Raw genomic sequence first — 22,185 nt, 5'->3', positions numbered from 1 at the left:
ATTAACATTTACCAGTGCCATATGATTTCCAAAGGCATAATTTTCTTATATGTAAGGCTTTTTAAAATCATAAAAGTTTCATACACATATTCAATGGTACCCTTGGCTTGATTGTTCATTGATTATTTTTAATTTTGGTGTAGAAGGGAGGGGTGTTTCTACTAAAGGAGGAAATCTACCAAGTTTCATATAATATATCCTCTTTTCTGGGAAATTAGAAAAAAAAGTTCATGTTTTTGGTAACTGACGTTACATACCATATTACATACTTCATCAATATTTTTTAATCAGATAAATGAATTACTGGCGTTTCTTTCTATGGGATTTTATAAAGTGTTATTGTAGCAAGCTAAATCACAGGGGAAAGCGTCATGATCAAACCTGTTCTTTAAAATTCTGTCAAAACAAAATATGTATCAATATACCATTTCCAACACTAATTTGTATCCATACTTTGGCGGCCATTTTGAAATAGAAAATGGCTGCCAGTCAGAAAAAAAATTGTCCCAGAAGCTTCAGGTCTTGTATTATTAAAAAAACATAAAGCATTTGACATGAATATCAATTTGATTTTTTTGCCTTTGTGTCCATCTGTGGTGAAAATGCCCACATAAATTTCCTGCGCAAATCATTTCTGATAGGCCTCAATAATTATTGTTTGTAACCTGTCATGCGTGGATGATTTGCTACTGTAAGCTGTTGGTCTCAAATTAAAGATGAGATTCAACTCTTACCATAAGTATCAAATTCATTGTAAAAACATATTTAATAATTTTGAAATCTATCTCTGAAAACGGGTCTCCTTTTTTGTGGGACGCACTGTATAATCAATTCCATCCAACAGTGTCCTCTCCGGAAAAACAAAACAATTGACAGAACATGCCATTTAAAGATTGAACTCATTTGAAAAAAAAATATTAATTGGGTGACTTCAAGCCTCACAACTTGAAATAAATATTTCATTTGCTTATAATAGAGACAAAAAATTGAGGGGAAAAAAGCAACTTTTTTTGTCAAAAGAAGACCGCAGGGTTTATCTTATTGGAAAAAACCAGGGGCCAGTTTCATAAAGGACTTGCAACTGTGGTAACAGGGCTCAGCAGCCAATCACAATCAAGGTTTCCATGGTAGTTGCCATAATGACAAAGTTACAACAGTTGCAAATCCTTTATGAAACTGACCCTAGTACCTCGTCTTTTAGGGGGGGGGAGGGGGAACACAAATGACCAGCTTCTGCACTTCATCCACCATCATCAAACTCAAACAAGCACTTCAAAACACAGTAAATAGTAGAATAAAGACCAAATTTATTTGATATTTCACAAACCATATATTTTCACCCTGAATGATTTCATCAAAATCGTAGAAAAAAATTAAAAATATGCACTGCAATTGTTTTCTTTACAAGAAAAAGTAATGTAGTACATGATTGAAAATTATTTTTAATTTTTTAAATGATCTAATCTAGTTAGTTACTTGAGGTATACAGTATACATTGTATTTATACATGGATATAATGGGCCAAATGAACAAAACATTTCATGCTTGCTGCTTTTAAATTATGGGCATAAGACCTTGTGGCACACAACTAAAGATAACAGCAGATATTAGTAATTGCATGAATGTTGAACATTTGCCAGAGAAGGTATTTTATCAAAAGAGGTCATTTGAGCTTGAGCTTGATTAGTCTGAAATGCTGCTTTTGAAAAAATATGGCTATAACTTGACCACTGAAACTAAATATGCTCTATATACAAGAGTGGATACATTCGGAAGAATATTTAGCCTTTCATACTAGGTTTGTGCAAGAAGTTTAATATACATAAATGAAAATAATGGACAAGAAGAATGTTCACTCTGGCAGAGAGAATAAAGTTTTCTGTAAGAGCCATTCAAGACTGTCTTTGTGACTGTCATTGTGTAAAACAAGCAAATTCAAACACAAGGCAAGCAAAAATTCTGAAAAAGTTAGAACTAATACAAAATGAAGTACTTACTCCATTTTAACCTGCACTCGACCTGCGCCAGAATTCACATTTGTTTTCAACAAATAGTTGAGCTAATATGAGTCAAACATTTATCAAGTCAAAGAAATTTCTTAGACCAGATTACGCAAAAAATATTATATACCTCTTTTTAAGTGGAATTTCTCTGAAGTCAAATGGATTTGTATGCTCCCAAAGATCAAGACTCCGGCAAGATTACCTGTAACCGTTTGCATAATCTGAAAGAAATTTATCTGACTTGGGCATTTTGTGCCTCATGAAGGTTGACTTTATGTAATTTATGCAGACGAAATTATCACTTATACAGTGAATGATTGTATCAGATAAAAATATCATGATTGACATCCAAGAGAAGGGTTGTCAGAAAATAGTACAATTCTAATATTTTCATTTCATAAAGGCCCATGATTATGGTAACTTTGCGATTGAAACTACCATGAAATACTTGATTTTAATTGGCTGCTGAGCCATCTAATCTTTCCATGGGTAGTTATCATAATAGCAAAAAATTGTAAAGTTCTTCATAAAACGGGTACCAGACCAGGGGGCCATATCAAAAAGTTGTTCATAAGAGTGACTTTGAGAACGACTGGTGATCCTTTCTTGTGGTATATAATATTCACCATTAAATGTTCATTGGCAATAATTTAGCGCGTAAGAAAGAATCACCAGTCATTCTAAAAGTCGCTCTTAACTTACGAACAGCTTCGTGCTATGGCCCCCTGGTCCCCTAACACAAAGGTTAGTGATTAATCATACACTTGATTTTCACAATTGATTGTACATTGTAGTCAATGCAATCAATCGTAAAAAAAATGTTATACAATGATTGCTAAACTTTGTGTGACGGACCCCAGGTGTGTTTCATAAAACTGTTCGTAAGTTACGCACATGACTCGTGATCCTTCCTTGTTCTCAACTCTTTGCCCGCCATGGACAGAATCACTCCTGCGCCACATTTATTTCAAGGTGCAACCGTAAGAGGGGTTTGCATGGATTATGCTAATCCACCTCACAATAGCTTTTGATTGGTTTATTGTAAAGAAAAGCTTTGTGTGTACACAGTACAACGCGATGCACACATCACTAATGTGCATGTTGTGTATGAACAATAGACTTGAGTCGAAGTTGGCAGTCTGCTGTACGCGACTCTAGTTGAAAAAAGCGGGCAAAGAGTTTATAATATGTCCCTATGTAACTGGCTTAGCACTTAAGAACATGTTCCAGTCTTGCGGTAAGTCATGCATAATTCTACAACCAGCTTTGTGAAACATCACTCCTATTTGTAGTATCTTCTTAAAACCTTTCTAAATATAATTTACAAATAGTACAAGGCCCTGGTTTCACAAATCTATACAAATGGCACAGGACAAGCTACCGTAAGGATCCCACTTACTTGGCAGAGTATAAATTTGTTACCGAATTCAAACATTTCATGCTGATAAGCTTCATGAAACCAGGACCTGGATTGGAATTTCAGTTCATGCCATAGCAAGTTCGTTGGCAGCAGCGTACCGTCCTGTCACATTGTGGTATATCTGTCTCTCTATGTCACCAAGGAGTGAGCTCGCACCGATGCGGAAGAGTTCTGGGGTCAGCCAATCGTTTCCGAGCTCTTCCTTCATGAGGGCGAGCCAGGAACATGAATCCTTCGCTGTTCGGATGCCTCCGGCCGGCTTGAAACCAACCTAAATTCAAACAGAAATATCCATGTTTAGCTTTTTACAAAAAATGAACCTTGTACATCATATCAAGTTGTTATCAAACTCACGTAACAACTAAAAGATCAGTTGCAAACTTGTACACACTTCACCATATTTTAGATTCATATTTTTTCATGTATGGTTGAAATACCTGCATTGATCAAGGGAAATTGCTTTACTAAAATTTAGAGCATTTCTGACCAAATGGCATTTGTCCTTTCACCTTTGACATCTATCCCAAGATGCTTATGGAATATAACACACCTTTCATTCCTGTAAAATGATAGTAATCTCTGATGCCTCTGACCATCACAAGACCCTGTGCCATTTGACCCTTTTTACCCTTAGGTGCATAGTGGTCAATTGGTTCAGACTTATTTTTCAAACAGGGGATCATGGGTTCAAATCCCAGCCATGACATGTTTTCCTTCAGCAAGAAATTCATTGACACTGTGCTGCACTTGACCCAGGGGAGGTGAATGGGCACCCAAAACAAATTCCCTGAATGCACCGAGTTGTGCTGATAAAGCAGTATCTCGAGTTAAACTCATGCTAATTATAGTTGTTTTATATCCTCTGGCAAAAAGCATTATATAAATCTAGCTATTATTTTCATTATTATGGAATAACTAACCTTATCTTGTAATTTACTGTAATAGTAATCTCAAATGGCTCTGGCCAAAACTAGACCCATTGGCATTGGTTCTTTTGACCTTTACAATCTATCCCAAATACATTTGGAACAACTTGCTCTATAGTTATTATCTCTAATTGTCCCATCCATCAGAAGATCAACGGACATTTGACCTTTGACATCAATCCCAAGATGCACATAACCTTCTATCCTGTATCCTATGATAGTAATCTCTGATGGATCTTACCATCAGAAGACCTACGGACATTTGACCGTTTGACCTTTGACATCAATCCCAAGATGCACATGAAATAAGCAAGCTCACCTTATATCCTGTTTTATGATAGTAATCTCTGATAGCCCTGACCATCACCAGACCAACAGGCAGTATGGCATTGACTCCTTCCTTTCCTGTTGATGTTTTGATGAAATCCGAGCCTTAAAATGGACCAAAAAAGCAAAGGAAGGTTCAAGGTATTTTCAAAGGGGCGAGTATTCATTGTCAAAAGTAGATGAGGGATATACCGTATTAGGCCCGAGTCATTACGTTTATTTTTAAAAACGTTTAAACGTTATCAACCAACGGCGTTTACAGTTAACTGGTGGGGTTAAAACACACAAAAAAACTTCACCTAGAGTTGATGAAATTTTGTATTTTGCATCTTTAAACCCATTAAATGGCTATCCATTTTCCATACTTCCTTGAAATTAGTCTGATTTAGTTGTAAACTATCAAGAAAATAAAGAATATTTACCTTTTTCTTGACTTTGAAAATCATTTTATGATATAACACTCGGTCTATCTTGTAGTCCCACATGTAGACTTTCATAAGGTTGCAACATTAACTGAAAACGATCGTTGTTCATTTGATTGTTTTTGTTTTTTTTTTGTTTTACATCTTGTCAACACCATGAAAGTCTCCATGTGGGCTACAATATTTACCGAATGTAACATCACAAACAATCTTTCTGAGTCAAGGAAGTGGTGAATATTCCTCCTTTTTGGGGTAGTTTTCAACTAAATCAAAACAATTCCAAGCAAATATGGAAAATAGTTATCCATTTCATGAATACAACAATGTAAATGTGAAATTTCAGCCTTTTTGTTGGAAGGTTCCCCTCTTCCCCTGGCACTGGATCTACATGTATATACAGTTTACACAGTAGTCAAAATTGGTAAACGTTTATGCTTTTACCTGTCGTTTCAATGGCATTTAAATGATTTGTCTCGGCCCTTTACATTTTCTCTTCCTAGTGTATAATTAAAAATAACTGGACATTCTAGATGAAATGGAAGTCAGTATCTATTTCAATAGGTAATAAATAATTGAGGTTTACGACATACTGAGAGCAGCCAGCAGGCAGATTGCACAGCTAGCCAAAAAGGGGGCTATTTTAAAAAGCTGTTCGAAAGTTGTGCTAAAGCTGAAAAACAAAAATTCTATCTGCTTTAGCACAAATGGGGGCGATTATCCTTGAAGAATCATCAAATTTTATAATAAGCTCTACATTCAGATAGGTTATGTAGATTCAAATCAGTGATAGGTCAATACACCATCACGTGACCATAGCTACGAGGATCGCATTTGTTATATTCTAGGTTTTGACGTCACCTCAGTGAATATAACTGCGTTGTATTGTCAATTGCGGCGTTATGTTCACTAAGGTGACGTCACTCGCTGCTTACAAGTTGTGTAATCAGGTAGTTTATTTGATGTACGCGCTAGAGTTAACGCGTCGATTGCATAAGAACGCACTTGATGTATTTTCCAAAATTTTTCTATTATGACGTAGATGAATCAGAGCTGTAGCAAGAATTTCGGGTTAATCAGAGAGCCAGATGATGAATGCAATCTCTGATGGCAAATCCACATAAACTATATAATATAACAGATATTACCTGGTCTATCTTTTTAATGAATAACATTTCAACTCCCCTCCAAAGCTATATTTTTCCCTCAGGAGATTATTTTCCCTCAGCGCTGCACGCTTCGGGCAAAATATAATCCCTTGGGAAAAATATAACTCCGTCGGGGAGAGGAAATGTTATTTTCAAACTCTAGGTAGGCAATATCTGTATGATATTAATCTAAAAAGATCGGATTTCTAGTTTAACCAATGGGAACCCACATACGTGAGATTATGATCTAGTACTGACGAACAGATCGGCGGTCATCCGTAGAGTCGTGCACAACTTCCTAACAGCTTTACAAGACGCCACCCTGAACGGTCTACTTTCTCGACTTGACAGAGACTTACCTGCCATCATGCATACAAGGCTAGCCTTATAAACGTTGACCAAGGAACCCAGTTCACCGGTAGCAAGGATGGTCTTCAGATGTGCTTCACCGCAAGCTTCCCGAAACGCTCTTACTTCATCATAGACACCTAGTGGTGGTACGTCAAAATATCAATACATTTAATCAATTCTCCTAAAGTTACATCGGTTGCCAATCCGGGAGCGTTTAGAATTTAAAATACTTCTTTTCACTTGGAAAGTGTTAAATGGTATGGCACCAAAATATCTACAAGACCTTGTCATGCCTTACACACCAGCTCGTAGCCTAAGATCATCACACCAGCAACTTCTTAAGACACGTGTAGCATATGGTGCGCGAGCTTTCTCTGCCTCAGCACCTTCTCTCTGGAATAATTTGCCCATATATTTAAGAATGATACCATCACTGGAGACCTTCAAATCTAAACTGAAGTCTTATCTTTTCTAACAGTATTAGTTATTGGCACTTTGACACTCATCCAAACTTTTTCATTCTTTCTTTTCTTGTGCATCTCGGAATAGAATATTTCTAGATAGATGGTGCTATATAAATGCCTATTATTATTATCATTATAAGTTGCTTTTTACATAAGAGATAATGTTATCAAAGCTTAACTTAATCTCAGACCTCCAAATATTTCTGATTGAAAAAATTAGGATGATTTCGCTCTTTAATAGGATTCAACAAATTCACTTCCCATAGGAGTGGACAGTGAAACTATCTTGGATAATAGGAAAATTCTATCTGCACAAGTGAAAAAACACTTTAAAATCCTGAAAAGCTTGGTATCCACTTGGTCTACTAACAGATGGTCTCACAATTGCAGCTAAACTGTTGGTCTAATGTCAGTTCGGTTTAATTACTGTTTGGTGCAACCATCACCTTTCAGTTATAGCCAGTAAACTTAGGTCTAATTACCATTCCATTAATATTATTTTACACTTTGCCAAGTAAACCATTGGATCACAAACAGATCATCTGTGCAGTCATGGTGGCATCAGAACAATGGATAAAGACAACATGGGTATAGCGTAACCGGAACATTTGCAGCTATTTTGCAGATAGCCGACATATCGCTGATGAGCTGATAAAGCCTTGTATCTCAAAATTAAAAAAATTTTGAGGGCAGCTTAGAAAAGGCTGTATTTTAAAAATATAGCAATGGTGGCAGTACCTGGAAACAGTCTCCTGATAACCTGTGAACAACTCTTTCGAGGCCAAATACGGTTGCTACCCATGTTATAACTGTGAAATCTAGCTAATTCTGAGCTGTCCTCAAAATATTCAAATTTTGAGATACAATGTTTTATCAGCCCACCAGCGATATACAGTACATGAAGTCCTGCATCCCCCCCACCCTTTCACCTTCCCCTAGCACGAGGTTTCCTATACCTTTCCAGTTTCCAGCCAAGGCATATGCTCTGTTGATGACTATGTCTATCTCCCTTGCACCGTCGGAAACTGCCATCTGGATCTCGGCCAGCCTCGTCTTGAAGGGTGTTTGACCAGCAGGAAAACCCGTCGCAACTGTCGTAAAAATATCAAAACAAAGTTTGGATATCACTGATGTAACTACATGTACACTGGTGCTAAAAAGTTAGTGAACTCCACCAGAAAATGCACTCCTTCATGCTGAGTGTTACAGGTAGACGAGAATGCTACAATGTCCAGCAAGCCCAGAGAAGCAAACTACATTGAATGTTATATTTTATCACCTGACTTCACAAATAAATATCTGAAAGATGGCAAAATTTGAACACTTTTAAATATTCTCATGGGGCGCACTAACCTTTTAGCACCATTGTAAATTAATCCATTATCATCCAACGACTTAAGTCATACCTAACACCTAGCTATCAATTGAAAATTTGGTTCATTGACACTTCATCTCACCATATTATAGACTTAGCCCAAGTGGTTAATTCCACCTCCCCTTTCCAATATGGTTACTTCTCAATTTGAGAGTATTTTTGAAAAAAAAAATCTTAAAATGTCAAAATCGCCCCCTCCTTTAGTGATATGTGAATGTACACTGAGAAACACTGATGGGCGCCCTTCCCAAGTGTTTCATTATGCACTCTACTGAGTCACTTTGGAGTGTCCAGTCTTCCCTTGTAGTGTCTATGGTAGAAGCAGGTCTAGCCCAATCGGAAATTGCTCTTCTTGCACTATGTGTTTTATTCGGGCCTGAATGCATGTGCATTACTCGTATGATTTGTATAATACGTCAAAGAATTTCATTCAAAATTGTTAACGGTACATTAATCGTTCAAGCCCCACATTACATTACAGAATTACTCAAACTTCAAACCCAATCACATAGTCGAAGCCTGCAAAGTTCCACAGATAAATTATTGTTCCACATCCCCTTTCACAAAACACAAGTTACACTTGGTGATCGTGCATTTGCACTAGCTGCCCCAAAACTATGGAATAACCTGCCAATTGACATAAGCTCTCCATCATTGACTCTCTTCAAATCAAAATTAAAAACATATCTCTTTAGTTACAAAATTTGCTGTGTAGATTTAAGTAAAAAGAGCTCTGAACAAGCGCAGGTGACTAAAGGTTGCGCTATACAGATTAATATTTATCATTATTATTATCGCTGCTGCTGCTACTAATACTAATACTACTACTACTACTACTACTACTACTGCTACTACTACTACTACTATTATTTATTATTATTATTACTATTATATTCCACTGAATTCAATATGATCATCATACCTGAAGCTACAGGGACCTGGGGGGCACCAGCCTGTTTCAGTGCATTCACAGCATCAGATACTCTGGATGGGTACACGCAAATAGCTCCTACAGTCAGACCTGCACATGAAGTGGGTGTATTATGAAAGGCATGAATCATCTAGATGTCAAAAGTAAACAAATGAACTCCCAAGTGCACAAGAGATATACTGTCATTTCTTCCTAGGATACAGAGTAATCAACAATAACTTAACTTTTTATGGTGAAATGGAAATTATCAATTATCTGAGGCAACATGACTTCATGGGTGGCCATGCATGCAGATCATGCCTGCCGGAAGAGTCCATGTACATGTATAAAGATAGCTTCATTGTGAAATTGTATACCTTGACGAATACTGAATTTTCGGCTTTAATGTATATTGTATATAGAGTTCTGGCAATTTCTGTCTGACCTAAAGATGAAATGATGACCACAAAATTAATTGAAACAAAATTCAACATGATAGCCACCCAAGATGGATCCAGGATTTGACAAAAATTAGGGCCTATTTTACTTGTATATAAAGGAAAAATAGACAAGCCAAAAAAAGGTTATAACTACACACAGGGGGCATAAGCCTGTAACCAAAAAAAAAATCCTAAAAAAGAGGGGTATGTGTATCCATATCTGATTAATACTAATAGGCACAAATAAAGAATTCAGTGTAGAATGATTCTTGTAAAAAGTGAGTATATCTCAGTAACTAGTTACAGTGTAGTACAATAAGCGAGGCATTCTCTGAAAAGAGTAGTCTTTTTCTAAATGCTTCCACAGATACACGCAGTGCCAGAAGAAAAATACGTCTCCTCACTGTTGTAAGAAACTTCATTGAAAAGTTTGAAATGTATTATATTAACGGTATGTGCAGTATCTCCCTTAAGGTTGGTCCATATTAGAGGTGAGGCGAACCGACTGGTCTGCAAGTAAATGACCTGGTGGGTGTTTCATAAAGCTGTTCGTAAGGTTACAAACGACTTTACGCAAGACTGGAACATGTTCTTAGGTCATAACTCAATTACATAAGGATATCACATAGCACAAGAAAGGATCACCAGTCGTGCGTAAAGTCATTCGTATCTTACGAACAGCTTTATGAAACACCCACCAGGGGCCCATTGCAGAAAGAGTTGCGTTTAAACGCAAGTCAAAAAATCAATCGCAAGTCCAAAACGCTTGCTGTTAATTGGGTGAAATCAAGTTGCGCATGATTTTTAGAGTTGCGTTTGATTGCAACTCTTTCTGCAAAGGGCCCCAATTCTGCCGGTCAGTCACCAGGGGCCCGTTGCCTGAGAAAACTCAGGTTGTTTTTACCTGAGTTTTTGCCCTGTGTTAAAGTCAATGGCAGAAATCAAACTAACCTTAGTTTTCAGTTTTTACCAGAGTTTTCTCAGGTAAAAAGTTTTATGCAACAGGCCCCTGTACAATTACCTGCAGACAGGAGGACTGATGAAATCCAAAAGTTTATTATAAATTCATGGAGTCAAAGACTTTGCCAATTAACAAGTTTAAAGTCTTAAGTTCTGAAAATTTAAAGGTCAAGTCCACCCCAGAAAATTGTTGATTTGAATCGATATAGAAAAATCAAACAAACATAACGCTGCAAATTTCATCGAAATCGGATGTAAAATAAGAAAGTTATGACATTTTAAAGTTTTGCTTATTTTTCACAAAACAATTAAATGCACAACTCGGCGATATGCAAATGAGAGAGTGGATGATGTCCATCACACACTATTTCTTTTGTTTTTTATTGTTTGAATAATACAATATTTCAATTTTTACAGATTTGACAATAAGGACCAACTTAACTTAACCATTAACTTATAAAATAATGGTAATTTCACATATTCAGGGAGAAATAAAACTTTGTTTCACTTGACAAGGAGGAGAAAATTAGAATACTTCATATTTCATATAATAAAAAACAAAAGAAATAGTGAGTGGGTGACGTCATCAGTCTGCCAATTTGCATACCGACCAGGATGTGTATATAACTGTTTTGTGAAATTAAGCGAAACTTTAAAATGTCATAACTTTCTTATTTTACATCCGATTTTGATGAAATTTTCAGTGTTTTGCTTGTTGGATTTTTCTCCTTTTTTTCAAATCAACTTTTTGTTGAGGTGGACTTGTCCTTTAATGACATAATTTCCTCCAAATTTCATGTGATAATATAAATCAAGTGGGTCAAAATGAAATGTCACGTTCTTCACCTCTGTGTTGCATCTGTACAGCTTCCATTAGATCCCTTCTAATTGGATTCTTGGCCTTGAAGCAAAGCCTCTGAACGTTGGTGATTGTGTCATCTCCGGAGAGTGTCGTCAGGTCAATGCAGGTTGCTGCCTTCAACAACCATGCAACCTACAAAGAAAGCACAGGTTGATGGATTATTATTTAAAGAAAGATGCCAGTTGTGGTAACGATCTCAAAATGAGTTGAAACAGAATCCAATAAAATGACTATCAAAGTGTGTGTATAATAAATAAAAGAATATGTGCCACATGCAACACTTGATCAGTAAATATATCTTAGTCACAAACCTATACATGTATATGCATGTATACATGTAAATGCTCTCATTGTTCTTTTATATTAATTGTACATTATGGATTATTTTGTATATTGCAAACAATGTAAATACATTTAATATCGTAATATTTTAAACGCAGTGATAAAAATAAAACAAAAAGTGGCTCTGGTAGAAGACTTGTAATGGCAGAGAAATGAACACGGAATTCCATCAAATGTCAGCTATTTTTTCCAAGTAATATTAATACACTGTCCCACTGTGTTAGTATTCATAGATGTCGGTTTTCAGCTAAGATTTCATGATTTCAGAAAGATGAGTTTATGTCTATGTACCAGATCTAAATCTATGATATTATGGTGACAATTAACCTTGATTTTAAAGACCTTATTATGAAATAATTGTTTGCTGCAACTACATTCTTTCACCTTTTAAAGGGGAAGTTCACCTTAAAAAAGAGTTTGTTATAAAAATAGCGGAAAAAATAATAAATAATATTGAAGTTTTGAGGAAAATCCATTGAACATTAAAAAGTTATTCAAATTTTAAGTTTTGGATTTGCGACGTCATAAACAAGCAGCTGCCCCATATGTTATGTAATACAAAATTCATAAATTTCAATTTTTTAAATGGTTTGTGATGACTTATTTTTGTTTTCTTTTTAGGAACGGGTGTGAAATGATTTGTCTATTGATATACTGAAGGTGCAATAAAAACCATTTTTCAATTTTCTGAGAATATGACATTTCATTGATTTATTATCATACGATATGTAGAAAAGCTGCTCACATATGTCGTCACAAATCAAAAAAATTAAATTCTAATAACTTGTTTATTCTTTGATGGATTTTTCTCAAACCTGCAATAATATTTTTTATCATTTTTCTGCTATTTTTACAACAAACTTTTCGACAGGGTGAACTTCCCCTTCAAGGTAACAGTGTTGCACAAGGAGGGATATGTGTCATGAGGAAAGAGCACTTCAAGAAGATAGAGATGAATATGAAGATACTTGGGAGCGACTAGAGGAGAAATGTATAAGTGCAAAATGCGGCAGAATGAATTTCTCAAATTAATTACTTTGATCCAACTTATCCTTGTCATGGTAAACTTGCCCTTTAATACAGACTCGTGACAGTCTCTCTTAACACTTTACAATATGCCTCTGATTAACATTTTACACACAAGACAAGAAGCCCTAACGACATTAATAAATCACCATTATGAACGCATTCTCACCTGATAATTCTTCTTCACTGCTCTCCTTGTTCTGATTTCATTTGCTCTTTTAAAAACAGCAGGTTTGTTGACCCTTACGGAATCAACCCATGCAAGATCTGTAAAAAAATAAATAAAATTAAAAAAAAAATCATGGTTACACATTGTGTGCAGGAATGACTATTGAATCCGATGACCGGGGTAATAATATATCTGTAAAGCGCTTCTAAAGACACGTTCCGATGTATTAAGCGCTATGTAAAAGCGGATTATTACTATCATTATTAGGACCTTTATTTTGATATTGGTTTCCCTTTTAGTTGAGCTATTCACTTTGTATCCATACACAAACACACATACATATCCATGTATTTTTGCATCACCTAAACATATATTTTCCTGGAGGTTTATTTTTAAAACCCTGACACACAATGTATGAGAGACAAACAGGCAAGGGGCAGTGATCCAAGGGGTCAAGTGCCGCTGGACAATTTTCAAGGGGGGGGGTTACCCCCATAGCCAATGGAAGAAACTTACATGTAGTATGTTTAGGGATTTGTCAGACATGCCAACCTTCTACAACAACAAAAAAGTATTCTTAGAAGGAAAAAAAATATTTTTAAAAGAGTACCAGCCTGTTGTAAAAAGATTGGTGAGCTACATGTGAAATGAGTAATGACTACTTGAAAACTTGATAATTCACCCTTTCAAACATGTGCTCGTAGGCACTTGTTCTTTTAATTTACTGGCCCGACAGTGATTTTTACCGGTCTGGGACTCTTGGACTGGCGCTAGTGTCACGCGCTGTGTATAATACATACTCCATGATCAGAATTTTTTTTTTTTTAAGTAACAAATCATACAAAAAAGTATTTGTGTATTCATACCAAAAAAGAGGAACAAATACTCTAAAAGGGAATGGTTGGCATGTCTGATTTGGGCATTTGTTTACCCAAACCAGCAGAACAGGACCAATACTACAGCCATGTCATGGAAGGCAGTTGCCCAATGTTGATGGGCCAATACACAGCAGACCAGTGTTATAGCTACAGTGAACGGCAGTGGTCGGGCCCAACCAGCACAGGAGATTTCTGACCACTCATGAAAAACACTACTTCCGCCCACAACTAATTTCAAATGAAAGTGTTTCAGAACTTACTCCTTGAAAAGAGGAATTTCTCTTGCATTCCTTTCCATCTTTGATCTTGTTTTATTTGCATAATTCACATTTAACATTCTTATATGTGATGAATAGACCTATTTGTTTATTTTCAAAGATTTGCTAATGCCAGATTGTTATTACACTGATGTTCTTTCACTTTTGGCTTTAAGACTGCTAATTCATCCTGAAAAAAGTGTTGTACTGCCGTGAAATAGCAACTACCACTAAAATGGGTCTAGCTAGAACACTAAGCCAGACAATCAATACCTGGGCATTAGCCCAATGATTGCGCAATTGATTTCCGTGACAAAAGCCAAAAAAGCAGCATAACTATCGGGGAATTTTCAAATAAACTTTTGGTCAAAAATTTTGTTAAATGTCAGATTTTGATAATTGTTTTATCAAACCAAGTGGAATGAATTTTATAATAATATTTTTACAAGATAAACAATTAGCCTTACCTGTGCAGGCAGTAAATATTTTTTCTGAATATTCATACCTTTTTTATGTAGACAGCTGAAATCCGTCTGTTTGGAGTTTTTAAGTTTTTTTTTTACTTAATGTAGGTGTAGTGAAGCAAGATGTCCAGTGAAACAACCCGAGACTTTTATGCTGCACTTATATATTTTGGCATCGAAAATTGATACAAACAACTTTTTTTAAACCAAATATGTAGGCCTAATTGGTTATGCCAGCTTGGTGTCGATGCAGCAGAGAGCTGCTTTGCTGGGTTCTTACACGTCAGGAGTTACATGTATGTAGTCTAGATCTACCCCAAAACAGAAACAGAAAAATGTTCACTCGGAAAACAGCTATATAAATTACCAGAAGTAGAAGATCTAAGTAATACTCATGTTTGATTTCGTTAACATACAGTCTGGTACCAGCACCGCCACATAATGAATTTATTTTAAGTTTTGGCCTTATCGTTAAATTGGTCACCTCTCTTCTTGTGTGTGTGAACTCGACAATGTCAATCAATGGGAGTGGAAAGACGTTAGTCTTGAGGACGCAATGATGATGACTTTTAAAATCCTGTCATATACTTCTTCATCATTGACGTCTTGAACAGGCCATCATAGGCATGTAAGAGAACGAAGTAAACAAAGATGGATTTCCCTAGGAAATCCATCTTTTCATAACAGAATCACGTGAAATACGCTTATTTTATTAATTTCTACACCTTCCTACGCCTAATGCGTAGGAAGGTTTTAAAATGTTAGATAAAAATGTAAAAAAATAAAGGTTTCTTACCTAACTGATGCCGCGTAGACCCCTCGATCCACATGTAAACAACGGAAATACAATAGCAATACTAAAAATTATTTACGTAATTATAAACAATTGGTATAATACTAAAAATTATTTATAATTACGTAATAAATTTTAGTATTTGTGAAATAATTTTTATCTATAAATTGTTCTTCAAGACGGCATTGCTAGCCGGAAGTACGTCATACATAAGCGGTTCAAGGGTCGACGGCTCGACGCTAGTATTGTATTTCCGTTGTTTACATGTGGATCGAGGGGTCTACGCGGCACGTGTAGAAATTAATAAAATAAACGTATTTCACGCGATTCTCTTATGAAAAGATGGATTTCCTAGGGAAAACCATCTTTGTTTACTTCGTTCTCTTACATGTCTGTGAAGGCTTGTTCAAGACGTCAATGATGAAGAAGTATATGACAGGATTTTAAAAGTCATCATCATTGACATTGCATCCTCAAGACATGCAACTTGCAAGACTAACTTAGAATTTTAGTATTAGAAGTCAAGACACCAGCGCTGACGAAATAAACGGCAGTGTCGTGAATGGACTGGTGACTTAAACCAGGATAATCATGATATAGACAGGAATAACCGTCGTTTCTGGGGATTTATTCAACAATTTCTGACATTTTACTGTAATCCCCATGTATGGTGAGTGGTAGACAGCTGGCAGCCGTCTGTTTCGAGGAGTTTTTTAACATTTTTTTTTTTTTTATTTCTCCTCGTACACAGACGGCTCGCTAGCGTGCAGCCACCATTAGGGGACTTGCAATGCAAAATCCCCCCGTCGGGGCTCTTCAATTTTTGTCTTTAATGAATAAAAATTTTGAAAATTAACGCGACCAAAATGCAAATTAATATTCCCTCTTGGCATTAATTGCCAAAAAACTGAGAAAAATCAAGGTAAAAGGAACAAAAACAGTGACTTACCTCGGCTGTCGCGCAAATTCACTTCCCCGTTTTATCCGATCTTAAGTACATAAACATATGGCCATTGAGTCCCCTGTACAGATCGCGCTAGAACTTCGGTCTCTGTATTTGGTGAGTGAAGCCAACGGAGTTCAGCTGAACAACCAACATAACAGAGACCGAAGCTTTTGGTCTAGGTGAGTGGAGCCAACGTAGTTCAGCGGAACAACCAAAATACTAACAGAGACTGAAGCTTTTGGTCTAATCATGATAATGCCTGCCGTAAGTTTGTACAAATATGAAATTTGGGCTTTTTGGGTAACAATAAAGTGGGAGTAAGAAAGTGCAAATGCCAAAGGCAAGCGCAAGCGCCACCGTCATAACAAAACAAGTCAACATGCATCGAATCGAGACTGTGACGTGACCAGCTGGCAGCTAGCTTGAACCGACGGGCCCGCAGCCCGCGACACTGACACAGTCCGTGCCCGCGAACTGGATCGACTCAGTTTTTCTCAACCAGATGATCAGATCAGACCAACCAGCGTCTTACCTTCCCTCGAATATGCACTCAACAATCAATGAAAAACGAAATTAATCAGTGAAAACAAACACACACCATGAGAGTGTCTCACATAAACAACAAAGTCACAAAGAGACCCCAAAAAATAAATAAATTCGTACCCAACTCCGTTCCTGGATTTCGGGCGGCCATTCTTCCAATTATAAAAACAATGACACAAATCTTAAATAAAAAAAAATAAAAACCTGTCACTGTCCCATCCCGTCCCAAATGAAACAACTTCAACAAGGATATCTTCCCACCCCCCCCCCCCCAAAAAAAATGCTAAAGAAATATGATGAAAATTATTCATAGGCAGATCCAGAGGTCGAAAAGGGGGGCGAACAGAAAAGGGATAAAAGGAAGAGAATAATAAAGAAGAGAAATAGAGGTGAATAAAAAAAATCATTACGTGGGGAAGAATTATTGCAAAATCGGTAAAAAATTCAGATCAGCATCATAATATTAAAGAAATCTGCTCGCGCTTTGCGTTGGCCCTGTAGGCCTACATGTAAGTTAAATGAAATATATATCATGTTAACCTTGATTTTGCCCCTTAAAATTTTCCTGTTTAAAATCGATATTAAATATTTCTTCTCGAACTAAGAGCTTTCACTATTTTGTTGAGTGAAAATTATATACATCATCGTGAATAATATTGTAGCTGGCGCTAGCCCGCTAGCATGATTTATTTACTGGTATATTTTTTCCTTATCATAACTTTCTACCCGACAAATGTTCCTTTTTTAATCAGTAGTTAATCAAAAGTTAATGAGATACGGATCCTGTTAATGATTATAAAAGAAGTCTTTTCAGTACCAGCTTATTTGACTTTTGAGGGGTAAAATGTATAAGCCTAGCTATTTGTGATTTTGTGTACTAATTAATGTGCATTTCTTTTCCGGTCAATATATGTTAGAAAAGGACAAGCTAGAAATTGTGTGATCGTATTGTTTAGTTGATAATTAATTAAACAACATAATAACAATAATGATAATGATGATGTAAAACTCTTATGGGAGTAACTGACATTTAGGTGATGTTTACACCTCTCTTGTCTCTATGTTTACATTACATTTGCCATAAGCTTTAATTCAACAACAAACATAATATGAATTATTATAGATTGGTCATAATTAAGAGGCAGGCATATGTGGAAAAAGTGGGTTTGTCTTGACGTCAGAAAATGAAATTCCCGAGGGTGCATGGCAAGTAGCACCAGTCAAATTCTCATTGGACTCTCGGTTAACTCCATTTCACAGCAATAAAAGGCTTTTTTTTTCATTGAGGAGCCAGGGCCCTGAGAACGATTTTTTTTACTGGAGGTCAATTGGTCCCGAGCAATTTGAAAAGAAAAAAACAAGGTTTTCTTTTCACTAAAAAATGTAGGCCATTTTGGTTACATTTTCAAATTTTTACACATCTTCCAGAATCTTGGGGTGCTGCCTATGGAGAATAATACACGCAGCACCCCCCCCCCCCCCCGCTCACCCGTTTTCCCAGGGCCATGTGAGGAGCCCACAATATACAAGTTCTACTTTCGAGTGGGATCCTCCATTTTCACAAAATTATAAATCATATAATCCTCCATTTCAATTCAATTCAATTTTTCATATTTGCAATTATTATACAAGTATTATTACCTGTTATTTCCTGCTAACATGTTAGTTTTAAGTCCATTTAATGACCGTGGTATATTGTTTATGACATTGTCTTGTTATGATTGAATTTAGTTGCTTTATAATCTTGTTGAAAAATGAAATAAATGAAAATTAAATTAAATGTAATATTTGATATTCAGAACATTTTGTGGTATTACCTACATACGTGACCCATCTTGACCTCTTATGATATTAATGGCTTTAGCAGAACTGTGCATTTTCTCGAAATCTAAAGATTTATTATGTTTGCATATGATCTTTCATAAGCTTGAATTCGGTATCCAACACATATATGCTTATTTCATAGATAAGGTGATCATAATGAACAGGACAGGCCTATAGGTGAATAATGGGCGTGCTTTATTATGAAGTCAGAATAAACAAAAATGTCCGATAGTTTTTAGGTAGCACCCGTCAGATTCTCAATGAACACTCCGTTTAAAGGGGAAGTTCACCCTGACAAAAAGTTTATTGTGAAAATAGTAGAAAACAAATAACTCAAATATATTGGCGAAGATTTTAGGGAAATCCATCAAAGAACAAAAAGTTATTGGAATTATAATCATTTGATTTGTGACGTCATAATTATGCGAGCAGCTTTTAAGTTGGCATATCGTATGGTAAAAAAATTAATGAAATGCAATTTTCATTGTTTTTATTGTAGGCCTACCTTCAGTATATCAAAACACAAAATGATTTCACACCAGCTCCTAAAAAGAAAATAAAGAATAAGTCATCACGAACAATTAAAAAATAACGTTTATGCATTTTATATTACCTAACATAATTATGGGGCAGTTGCTTGTTTATGACATCACAAATTAAAAACTTAAAATTCTAATAACTTTCTTAATCTTTAATGGATTTTCCTCAAATCTTCACCAATATTTTGTATTATTTTTTTTTGCTATTTTGTTTTACAAAAGTTTTCGTTAGGATGAACTTTCCCTTTAAAATGGATATGCCGGGTTGAAAATGAATGAATAACAAAATAAATAGAGTAAAATCATTCTAGCAAAATTTTAAAAATTCATCAAAATCTTATAACAAATAAAAAGGTTATCTAATCCCAAAGATTAGCAACATTTTTTTTAGAACAGTTATATTCACGTCGTCATGAATATTCATTAGGTTGCTGGTGATTTCATGTCGCCAATTTCTATTTCCTAATGTTAATACATGAGATCATAATCATTTAATATTTCCATACACCTTTATGTATCCCTTGTAATAAAATAAGTTGCAGGAATTAATATTTAGTGCATTCAATCAGTTGTCAATCCAATTTTTTATTCTTAAAGTTAAAGGACCAAATTTGAATACTCAAGTCATAATTTCATATAATAAAGTACAAAAGAACAAGTGGGCATACGAATTCATCAATTTGTTCAATGAATATTCATGAAGACATTCCTAAAACTGTCTCAACAATAATATTGCAAATCTGAATTATTCCTTTTCAGACTTTGATCGCAATTCGCAATGCTAACTGTTTTAATACTTTTTAAGTTATGCATAAAACTCATCTTTTTAAATCTTAAATTGATCATATCATTGGCCAATTTGATGGTATTTCTTTATTTATTATCTGGTGAGAACTAGTTGTAAATTGTAATATTAGTTTTGATATATTTTGTTGTGCAAGGTATTTCTAGATGCAATTTGCCTAATTGCGGTATATAAGTTATTATTATTATCATCATATTTTCAAGAACCGAGAGACAAGTTATGTAGGCCTATTCTATGCACCTGCTTTTTTATTCCATTTTTTTAATGATAATGATGGCCCATCAACAGGGGCGGAAATCTCTCCCAAAAGGTAGGGGGGACACAGGGGCGGATCCAGCCTTCGCCAATAGAAGGGGGGCGGAAATTTGTTTCAGCCATATTTTCCCCGATCGGCAGCTCGAAGATGATTTGTGTTTGTTTCTTTGAAGGGGTAGTCCTCATTAGTCACTTCTTAGCTTTATTCTTATAAATTCATATATAATATCCTAATCCTTATTTATATGATGCGAGCGCGAGCTGATTTTTTGGAAATTTTATGTATATTTTCCTAAAATTTGAACATTCTTGGCAATGTTTGTTATCCTGAAAAAATCTGTATGCAACTTAATAATTACCACAAACGCAAAGCGCGAGCAGAAATGAACTGATGGAAAAGATACCTGTTAAAGGAGAATGAAACTCTTGGAGCAAGTTAGCTTTTGTGAAAGCAGAAAAATCAAAGAATAAGATCAACAAAAGTTTGAGTAAAATAGGACTAGCAATAGAAGAGTTCTAAGCATTTGAATGTCGAGATCACTAATGCTATGGAGATCCTCCCATTGGCAATGCGACCAAGATCTATGACGTCACAGATGAACAACTCTCCCCTTTTGGACACTGAAAATATACCCCAAAACAACTCTTTTTGCTCATTCTAATCATATGACAAACGATTCATCAATGATATAATCATAATAATGTTGTGAAACCTCTGTACTTGTCCTCTCATAAAGAGAACACCTCACCTTGTGATAGACTCTGTAAAAATTAGAATATAAGTGAAATAAGTACTAAAGTAATGAGGGAGTTGTATGTGTGTGACATCACAGATCTTGGTCGCATTGCCAATGGGAGGATCTACATGGCATTAGTGATCTCAATATTCAAATGCTCATAACTTTCTTATTATTCATTCAATCTTCCTCAAACTTTCAACAATATGTTTCTTTGATTTTTCTCTTTAATATGGATTCAGCTGGTTTTAAAGGTTTCATTCTCCTTTAAAGACTGCGTGCAGTTAGCATTTAACAATCAAATAATGCGAGCGCGAAGCGCGAGCTGATATTTTTTTACATTTTCCCCTAAAGAATGGAAATTCTAAGCACTTTTTAATACTCAAGCAGAATAGGTATATGAGTAGACAATTAGTTTGTGAGTGCAATTATGATTGCATTAGTTCTCATTGTTTATACCCTATTCCGATTGATGTTGTACTTTAAATTTGACTATATGTATTGTTTGATTTTGTTGTGCTTTGTGAACGAAAAATGAATAAATCTAAATCTAATTGATGGAAAATTTCGAGATTTAGTCCAATATTTACTGAACGAGACACTCTATTCATGTTTTGTAAATCATGAAAAGGATGAGTTTTAATAATGCGAGCGCAAAGCGCGAGCAGAAAATTTTATATACGTACCTGTTAAAAAGGTACCTGTTAAGGACTGCTTGCACTTAGCCATGAAGGCGTTACATATTTCAACAATCAAAAAATGCGAGCGCGAAGCGCGAGCTGAAAATTTTTGAAAATTTCTAAAGAAAGAATGGAAAATTTTAATCAATTTTTGTAATCGTGAACAGGTAAATTATATAATTCAACAATTGATGCGAGCGCGAAGCGCGATCAGAAAAAAAAATCGAGATTTAGACCTAAAAATGAGCCACTCTGTTCATGTTTTGTAAACAGCCATAGGCTGATCGAGGGCTTTTTACCGTGTTTAAATGAAATAAATCAA

General features: G+C 35.5%; 1 protein-coding gene across 2 annotated transcripts; it reads right to left on the bottom strand.

Moving 5' to 3' along the window:
• Positions 1-1,287: 1,287 nt before the first annotated feature.
• Positions 1,288-17,247, bottom strand: LOC129281940 (deoxyribose-phosphate aldolase-like). 2 transcript variants are annotated; one of them, XR_010296452.1, is made up of 9 exons: positions 17,144-17,208; positions 13,143-13,240; positions 11,590-11,737; positions 9,356-9,454; positions 8,015-8,149; positions 6,603-6,731; positions 4,669-4,781; positions 2,898-3,694; positions 1,288-2,595 (listed from the first exon to the last, which is right to left on the bottom strand). XR_010296452.1 is itself a non-coding variant. In XM_064113026.1 (8 exons), exons 1-8 carry the CDS (start codon positions 17,172-17,174, stop codon positions 3,488-3,490), a joined length of 960 nt encoding a protein of 319 aa, XP_063969096.1. In that variant the 5' UTR covers positions 17,175-17,247; the 3' UTR covers positions 1,288-3,487. The 2 variants fall into 2 exon arrangements, 1 of the variants encoding a protein (XP_063969096.1); XM_064113026.1 differs by having other exon boundaries at positions 1,288-3,694; positions 17,144-17,247.
• Between the last annotated feature and the right edge of the window lie 4,938 nt (positions 17,248-22,185).

Source organism: Lytechinus pictus, chromosome 18, assembly GCF_037042905.1.
Source record: "Lytechinus pictus isolate F3 Inbred chromosome 18, Lp3.0, whole genome shotgun sequence".
Taxonomy (NCBI): domain Eukaryota; kingdom Metazoa; phylum Echinodermata; class Echinoidea; order Temnopleuroida; family Toxopneustidae; genus Lytechinus; species Lytechinus pictus.
The sequence above is the reverse complement of the archived record's forward strand: the minus strand, read 5'-3'. Positions and strand labels throughout refer to the sequence as shown.

Coding starts and splice junctions, on each gene's coding strand:
- LOC129281940 (XM_064113026.1), bottom strand. CDS start 17,174: ATGGCCGCCCGAAATCCAGGAACGGAGTTGG. Junction 11,738..13,142: donor CAGTGAAGAAGAATTATCAG/GTGAGAATGCGT, acceptor CTTTCTTTGTAG/GTTGCATGGTTGTTGAAGGC. Junction 8,150..9,355: donor CCAGGTCCCTGTAGCTTCAG/GTATGATGATCA, acceptor TTTTTACGACAG/TTGCGACGGGTTTTCCTGCT.